This window comes from Apis laboriosa, unplaced genomic scaffold (genome assembly GCF_014066325.1).
Source record: "Apis laboriosa isolate Shangri-la unplaced genomic scaffold, ASM1406632v1 scaffold1321_cov151, whole genome shotgun sequence".
Lineage (NCBI taxonomy): Eukaryota > Metazoa > Arthropoda > Insecta > Hymenoptera > Apidae > Apis > Apis laboriosa.
The window spans coordinates 254718-263936 of record NW_025221248.1 but is presented as its reverse complement, the minus strand read 5'-3'; the positions used below and the strand labels follow the sequence as shown (position 1 = coordinate 263936).

The 9219-nt window shown below is 32.6% G+C and overlaps 1 protein-coding gene across 4 annotated transcripts; it reads right to left on the bottom strand.

The window, feature by feature from the left end:
• Positions 1–244: 244 nt before the first annotated feature.
• LOC122720666 (43 kDa receptor-associated protein of the synapse homolog) lies at positions 245–8169 on the bottom strand. Of its 4 annotated transcripts, none has more exons than XM_043947488.1 (11): positions 7979–8169; positions 5887–6245; positions 5055–5271; positions 4416–4567; positions 3470–3616; positions 2013–2172; positions 1742–1942; positions 1557–1655; positions 1255–1446; positions 920–1119; positions 245–825 (listed from the first exon to the last, which is right to left on the bottom strand). In XM_043947488.1, exons 2-11 carry the CDS (start codon positions 5922–5924, stop codon positions 618–620), a joined length of 1614 nt encoding a protein of 537 aa, XP_043803423.1. In that variant the 5' UTR covers positions 5925–6245; positions 7979–8169; the 3' UTR covers positions 245–617. The 4 variants fall into 4 exon arrangements, with proteins under 4 accessions (XP_043803423.1, XP_043803424.1, XP_043803425.1 ...); XM_043947489.1 differs by having other exon boundaries at positions 5887–6230; XM_043947490.1 differs by having other exon boundaries at positions 5887–6149.
• Between the last annotated feature and the right edge of the window lie 1050 nt (positions 8170–9219).

Genomic DNA, 9219 nt, shown 5'->3' with positions numbered 1-9219 from the left:
CTATTTTTTTAATTACATGTATCAAATACATATGTTAAATAGCTTTTTTTTTATTTAAATCAATAAGAATAAGAATATCTTAATGTATTAATATTATTGAAAAGTATTGACATACACTATTTTATATGCATGCATTATATTATATTAAAAAAATAAATTGTATAATATTTAGATATTTATAATGACAAAAAAATCATTTAATGATAAAAAAGGGAAAAATAATGAGAAAAGACGAATGAATTGAATGTGCATTTTTATTGCCATCAAGTCTTTTGATATTGTGCTAATATTTTTTAAATTTCTTCATTCTAATTTAAATGTTAAACAATTCACGCATTAAGTAATATTCATGTCTAATCGCTTAATTGGCAGACTGTACGCAAGCTTGATATCTCTTATATCCTAAAAAAAATATTTGAAATTAAGCTAATGTGCACAGTTGCATTTTGAGTCAGATTTAGGATACAACTGGTCGTGCTTGCATTTGCTTTGTTTACATTCATACGTGAAATATTAGTAGTGATCATTACAAAGAACACATTGTTCAAAAAATTCTAAGTAAACAAAATCCTAAGTACATAAGTAAATAAGTAAGTTGATGTAACGGATTATTAGATTTAAACACTGCTAGTAGCGTGACAGTCGTCCAACGTGGCTAAACTGCTGGCTCTCAATGATGCCAGACTCAAGGAACTGTGATTTAAAGTATTCATGCCATGAGGATCTTCGCAATGCAGGTACAATCGTGAACTAACGGATTTGTGACAGTCGGGACACAAACGTTTCTTCTTTTTGTCACGTTTTTTTAAAATGTCGTATGCACACCTATAAATTGTATATAATATAATGCGATAAATAATAAAAGCAATTCGAAAAAAAAAAATGAAAAAAACATGTTATATTTTTGAATTCACTTTACCTGGCATGTAATATGTGAGAACAAGGTAATGCTTCCAAAGAATCGGTTTCAAGGCCGAAAGGCTCGTTACAACTACCACATCGCAATTCTAAATCTTCTTCCATTGCCGTAGCTAATCTTTCGTGATGAGTCTTTTGTTCCTCATCTCCAAGAGAACCATAAATACGGGAAAGCCTCGATCTCACTGTTCGTACCAGGAACTACATTTCAGAGAAAAGAGAGAGAGAGGAGGAAGAGGGGAGGATGAATAGAAGAAATAGAAGAAACAGCGAAGATTATTAGGATCTAAATGTTAGTCAAAATTAAATTAGAAATTAAAATATAAGATTTCTTACCTTCGCACCAACTGATCCAGCTACTTCGAGCAGCCTAGTATTGAATTCAAGAGGACGACAATTGCATATTTTATGTTGTAATCGAAGGGCCTCAAGACATCTCGCTGCGCCGTCCATAGCTTCCATTTGACAGAGACGGTCTCCGGTCGCTGCCGCAGATCCCATCGCACTTTCATACTGTCGAAATGCTTTCTACGAGCGAAACAATAATATAATCACACAATTATATCTTATATCTTTATTTCATTTTTTATATGAATAAGAATTTGTCCATCTAGTTTTTATCCGTTTTATATACTTACGTTTATATCGGACTTTTTTCTATAAATATCTCCCATTATTCGTATACTCCTGGCATAACTAGCTTGATCTCCAGAAACTAACGATAATCGTGTTGCCTCCTGCGAGTTCCCGATCAAAATAAACAGGTCCAAGTGGATACGTGACAGTTGAATATGGGGGTTGTAGAAAGAAAGTTACTGCCTACCGAACAGTAATCGTGGGCGTCACCGAGTTCTCCTTTTTTCCGGAGTGCCGCTGCCATCTGAAGAAGAGCTGCTCTATGATGTCGGGAATTTAAGTCGCCCAGTTGCAAGCTTCTTGAGAGGTCGTAAGCTCTAGCCGCATACCTAGCGCTCTTATCAGCATCGTGTAATCTGCAGAATAGCTCCGATAAACCTACGTATACCTGTGGATCGAAAACAATATGAAACAACAATTATCTATATCTGAATGAGATTGAATCTTTAAAAGCTTACCTGCAATTCCAATGACGGGTCTTGAATCGAATGAGCAATTTTATGAGCTCTTTGAAAAGCTTCTAAAGCTTTACAAAATCCTGCTAATTCTAAGTGAACTCTGCCTACGGTCAAATGAACCAATCCAGCAGTCGCACATTGATCGCATTCATTGTATAAGCTATGAAACAACATATTAAATAATTCATTCATAGTTTTATTCAATTGGATTAAATCGAGCAATAAATATGAAATTCGAAAATCAAAAATCAATTGAAAATAATTTGAATCGGATAATTTGATAAATGCATATTTTATCCGTATACAAATCATTTGTATATAAAGTATATAAGTCATATATATAAGTTATTTGTATATATCTCAGTTAACTTGATGATCTCGAAACTGCTATATAATTTCATGAAAATTTTAAGATATGAAATTTAAATAGTTTTGAGGAACATATCTCATAAAATGTGATTTTTTGTAAATGAAAATGTTTCAGAGATTTCAAGATCATCTTGATTTTTTTAAATAGAATTTTTTTTATATTATAAATTAGAATATCATTTCTAGAGTAAAAATTGATCTTCATGCATTTTAATCTTAATAGTTAAAATAGTTAAATATTAACAAAATAATTTTTAATATATATTTATTATCTCTAAGTTAAACTAAATCCTTGAATTAATGTTCCTTTAATATAACTTCAACTTAATTTCAATACTTATTTTCATCCTATCAAATCTTCAATGAAAAATATGATCTAATTATCTTATTTATTATTGAATATATCTCATCATATATTAATTATTCACTCCATTGTCATTAATGATCAATTTATTTAATGTTTTGTAACCAATAATACATCTTTTAAATTAATATATTTATAACAAGTAAATATTGCTTTATTCGCAAATAAAATATTTTGTGAAAAAAGAAAAAGAAAAAGAATTATTTTTGTTATAAAAGTTTTTAATAAAACATAATAATTTTGACAAAATGACACTTGAGTGCATCGTATTAAAATTAAATTACTATTTCTAAAGCATCTACTTTAGCTTTTAGAGATAAAATTATTTTATTAATTAATTAATCTTATTAATTATTAAATTAAAGATAATGCATTTTAAATTTAATGAAGATTGATATATAATATTTTTATTTCGAATGTGATATTCTAATGATTTACAATACAAAAAATAGATTTTTCTATTTAAAAAAATCAAAGTGATTTTGAAATCTGGGGAATGTCTCTATTCACAAAAAAACATGTAGCTTATAAGATGTATTTCTCGAAATTTCTCTCAAATTCTATTTCTTATAATTTTTTCCTATAAAATGTATCGTTTAGCAATTATTCGAAATGATCAAATTAGCTGAGACATATGTATAATGTAATAAAAAAGCCAAAATAATTTAACGTATCATTATAATTACCATTATAATAATAAGAAAAAAATAATAGATATTTTTACCTGTGTCTCGCATAGTCCAAAGCCCTATCTAATGCGCCCAATCTTTCATGTGCCCTCGCCAGATTTAAATAGGCTTCTGCCCGCATGTTTGGCGAATCCAATTCTTCGGAAATGCATAACTGTTTGTGTCCAAAATCGATGCTATCTCTGAAAAAGATGTATGGTTTTTTTAATAGGTTACATTTGTTCATTTATTTGTTATCAATAACAAGTTGTTGTCGAAAGCGAGAATAAGTCGAGCGACGAACTTGGTTGGTTAAAGTTGAAAGTTTCGTTCATGGAACGATTAAAAGAAACGAAATAAAAATAGGAAATGGTGAAAGATCGAAGTGCATCAAATACTCTTTCACACATGAATGAGCACAATGAATATCTGCGAGTAATAACGAACATGTTGGTTTGTTAGTGGTTCGTTACTCGTTTTTTAGGGAGAAAAAAAAAAAAAAAAGAAAAAAAAAAAGAAAAAGCTTCTTTACGGTGTCAAGAATCTTCGAACCTTTCACCTTTCAAGTATGATGTGTCTCGCTAATTAAATATTATCTCTTGGTTATAATCTCTTTATTAAGCTTTTTTCTCTTCCTGTTCGTAGTTTAAGTTACGAGGTTGACAGTGCCTCTCCATAGCATTGAAGTGGGTTGAATAGTCTGGACAACCAGTGCCTTTCGGCGAAACAAACCAACTCGTGTCTTTCTTCTTTTCTTTTTTTCTTTCGCTTCTTTCTTTCATCGCTTCATCTCTTTATCCATTTCATTTCTCGTTCTTCCTTATTTTTTTTATTGATGTCATATTATTTTCTCCACCTTCATTTTTTTTGATTAAAAACTAGTTGAAATGAAAAGTTATTTCGATTTGGAAAAAGCATATTTAGGTAGCGAATACGAAGAAGAGACAAGCATTTGGACAAGAATTCAAAAACAAAAGTATCGAAGTAATTCTGATCACATACCTATACTTTCCCCAATCCATGTAGGCTTGATACAGATAGCCGAGAAGGGCGAATTTATCTTCTCGTTGTCTGATATTCTTTAAAGCACCTCTCCATTTACGAACAGCAGCTTGTTGTTTATGAGCGCGATATAACTTCAAGCCTTGTTCCACCTGAAAAAAATAGAGAATATAGATACACGCGTTTATCAGTTAAAACGATGATGAAGGAGGTTGTATCGATTTGGCCTTGAACTTCTTCCATCGGTTTAAGATCACTCGATCCTGTGTAATATAAATAGCACGAAGGTCAACCTCGACAATAATGGAAAGAACAGACTAATTAAACGTCGAATAAAAATAATACAGCTAGCATGATTGACGTTTAACTCAAACGATCAATCAGAAAGTTTTTCCTTCTTGATTTATCTCTCTTTCATTTTTTTTTTTTTTACTTGTGTCGACTACATTATATCGCGAAAATCCAAAAGTATAAGTAAATATAAAAATCGATTTTATACGTAGCGTGACTTGCAATCATAGTCGCGTGCATCTTATACGCGCCATGATCCCATTCTCGGCAATGACCGTGACCGAAGAAAAGGAAGGGATAAATTCGAGCGTCGAAATTGCGAATCGTTATAAAAAATTAAATTTTTACCCGTCTTCGAGCCATATGTTGGTCTAAACGACGTCTGCAACCTATTAGACATTCCCATAGACCAGAGCCGGACCTGCCGTTCTGGTAATGAGTGTTTCCATTGGAATTCTGATGCCGATAGTCCTCTTCGGTGAATTCACATACATCTAGCGGATGCCGCGATCCATCTGGACTACCCAGAAGAGCGGTCGCGGAGAGTTGATGACTGGCCGCCCCGCTGTAAATTTCCAATGGTACGTTCAACGATTGCTCAATCGCGTATTATTACATATTTCATGATTACATATTTTTCGATTCGTGGACTTGCGAAAAGACACATGAAAATAAAGATCGAGCATTTTCAATTTCTCAACGACAAGGAAATGGTTTTTTTTTTATTTTTTATATTTTCAAATCAATAATATATAGAACTGTATTTTTTATTTTATATATATTTTTTATATATTTTTATTATATTCGTATTATAATTTTTATTATATTCGTGTCAGTTTGTTATTGTCGATCGAACGAAATATTAGATTATGAAAACATTCTTTTCCTTCCTAAATAGATTACAAGAATGATGGCGGTTATTGCGATCAAACAAAGAGATGCGAAAATTCAATCGCGGAATTCTCAATTCGAGACGAACGACCTGTATGCTCATAGTGGGCGAGGCATCTGTAACCCCTTTTTCTGACCTATATACCAAGTTATCTCCGAGTATTATGGCACCGCGACAGTTGCCCCTCCCATTTCGTTTCCTTTCCCGTTTCGGTGATTCTCGCGCAATCCGAGAATTCACGTCTATTAAAACCGAATAAATCACTATTTTATTTTATTCGATACTTACCCGAGATAATCTCTCGAAGAGATTGATTCCCATGACATGATTGTGTCTTCTTTTCTTCGTTACTTTGTCCTTTGGAATGTATGTTCCAGTATTCCCACAACAGCATGTCGATTCGCCAAAGTTTAAACTCAACTTCCCTCGTCAGCAGAGGCATTGTTTCTACAATGCTTGCAACTTGTTACTTCGATATGATACATATCCTTCTTCTTAAATCGAATCGACACTCGATGTGTCATTAGTTAGTTGTTTTTAACTCTTTCAATCTTTTAAATTCGAATTACAATACAAAAGAAAGAAGATACGATTGTTTTCTCACCAATTAATCAACTAATATGATTTTTTATCTGTAAATCATGAACCTATTGCAAAAGAAATCGTGAAATCGGATCTAACTTGTTAAATACGATATATGCAATCAAAAAGAAGATAATACAATATTGAGGTAGCTTTTTTTAACGTCACACTGTGCATTTGGACAGAATTTTTTTTGTGTATCGACTATTATATTTATATTTGCAGAAAAAAATAGTTTTTGTTTTTGTGAAGTTTTGTACTTGCTTTTAATTGAGCATTGCCAAAGTTTAGTTTTTTAATTTTCAAAAATTAGTCGAAAAACAAGAAGAGTTTTTGCAAACGACAAGGAAATGGAATTAAAATAGAAAAGAAAGGAAAAGACAGAGAAGCATAAAAAAGAAGGGCAGAGGGGAGAAATTAAAGGAATGAAAGAAAAAAAGGAAGGAAACAAAAAAAGATTTAAACGAGAAGAATTAGGCCACGAATATCGGGATTTGAATTGTACGTAAAGAAGAAACTGAATATCAATTGATAAATAATTAACATTTCGATAATTTATTTTCAATATGATTATCTTTATAGAATCTCACCAAATCCTTTTTGATCGAATGATATCTTTTATGATTTTTATACATTATTATATTATATTTGACTCTTTGTACTTGGAAATTTTGAGCGTTCGTCTTATTCTTTTACTATTAAATATGATTATTGTTAAATATATAACATTCTATAATTTGTGATGTAATAACAGAATATACAAATATTCAGCATGCGCTATTGAATTTTATGAACATGAACTATATATAAATGCCTGTTACATGCGGTCGCGTTATATATGTATGTATGTATGTATATATATATATATATGTATTTACGTAACAATTATTTAATTTCGAACACAATGATATTTAAATATAAAACTAAAAGACAATTGAAAAAATTTGATCATAATGAAAAGCATGAGTTAACTCATTCGTTTCATCGTTTCATCAAAAAATCGCGTCATTTGTTCGATGTCGATCTTGATCAACAAAATGCGTTGTGATAAGGTATACAAAGTATCGATTTGTCGTATATTCTAGAGCAATTATATGGTTTATATATATGGTTTCTTTGATCAGTGATTCATTTATTTTATTTCTTTATTTATTATCATTTTATTTCTATCTCAAATATCTCTATTTCTATCTCTTGAAAAATAATACTGCGCGCGCGAATTTTCAATCAAAAATTAAGATAATTAATAGCAAGAAATTACCACGGGATTGATTGTTCATATTTCTGGCGATTGCACAATATTCAATCAATTCTTACTTCAAAAAACGCCTAATCGGTTTGTTTCATATCAAAAATTTCCGAATTAAATCATTAAACAGTTGTCGTAACAAAAAAAAGATTTGTAAGAATTGTAATGAACGATAATAATTGAGATCGGTACGAAGATTCAAAAATTTACACTGTTCAAGAGAGAAAAATTCAATCAGAATTTGCTATCCATTCTGAGCTAAACATATGCATTTGAGATTTAATCGCGTGCTATGATGTATATTGTTGATGAAATTAACGATCTTGTTCGGTTAATATATTTCCACATGCCGTAGTCTGATATATTATTATAAGGACTCGATATATAGATGACACGATAATGATTCTTGTCATATGAAATTCTTTTCTTCTCTTTTCCTTCCGTTCGCTTCTTCTCTTTTTTTCTTTCCTCTTTAGTTTCTTTTGGTTCACGTTGAGATATTGATGTATATATTCGATGATGATCCGTCCGAACACCGAAAGTGCTTACCGTCTGTAATACCGCGATGAGGATAAAGTCAGAAATGTAACCGAAGCGTTGCAAGTAGATTTACGATTCAACCTAACACACAAACTGTCGCCATATCGCGCCGTATCGCATTGAAAAGATCACCTCTATTGTTTCGTATACGTAGCCGCCTTGCGAAAATTAACCGGCAATGGTCGAGGTAGAACTGTCGCGCCCGAGCCGCAGCAGCCCGCAACACACGACCTGACGACCAACTCTCTCTTCTCCTTCCCGATCACCCCTCGCAAACCCCTCGCAACCCCTTGCAAACCCCTCGCAAAACCTCCCCCTCCAACTCCTCGCCCAAACTCTTGCTTCGTTGTCCTCTCCCCTCTGCCCTCAACTACTCTCCGCGCCTCTTCTCGTCTCTTCTCACAGCGCCGCTTTTGCACACTTTTCAACACCATCCTAACCTCTTTATGTCGCTACCCTCGTTTTATGCTTTCACTTTTCTTTTCATTTCCTGCCGTATCGTTATACTTTATTTTGTCTTTCTTTTCCTCCGATCATTCCTTAGCTCTTCACGATCTCTGTTTACAGAATTATTCTTTTTCCTTTCTTATGCATAGCACATACATACTGACATACATAATGGTATACATGCATACACAATGGCATACATCCGAGTTTGTGCGCGCGCGCGCGCAATTACGGGAACAAAATTTCTTGTATTCGGTAATGACTTATCTCGATATGCTTTTTACTTTTGTATCTTCGTTATAATTGTCAACTATATTCTGATCTAATCGATTTTTATCTTTCATCTGAATGCTTTTTTCTTTTTCATTGGATTTGCTACTAAGCATACTTACATAAAGAAAACGAAATAAACCGAAAAAAATATCATAAATTTGACGAAAATCTTTTCTGTATTGGTAATCTCGTGATCACTCGAAAAATAAAGTTGAAACGAGAAAAGCTGAAATAGAAAGAGAATCGTGAATCATTCAGCTTGATTTATGCGTTTCCATAAAAATGGGTGAGGCATTGCCCTTTCCTGAACTTTTAGCTTTGCCGGATGAGGTATCCCAGCCAACCGAATCCTGAAAGGAGAAGAGGGTGACCTGTTTTCCATCTCGCTTCTCCGATTCAAATAGTTCGCCTTGCGATTTTCTCTCTTCGTTTTCGACACGATTACCTCCGAGTCGGTCCGAGATTTCACGAATACTGTTTATAGGGATGCAATACAGCACCACCCCTATTACGCGTCAAACTTTCTTTCT

Coding starts and splice junctions, on each gene's coding strand:
- LOC122720666 (XM_043947488.1), bottom strand. CDS start 5,924: ATGTCATGGGAATCAATCTCTTCGAGAGATTATCTCGG. Junction 2,173..3,469: donor TTGGACTATGCGAGACACAG/GTAAAAATATCT, acceptor GTTGTTTCATAG/CTTATACAATGAATGCGATC. Junction 1,943..2,012: donor ACCCGTCATTGGAATTGCAG/GTAAGCTTTTAA, acceptor TTCGATCCACAG/GTATACGTAGGTTTATCGGA.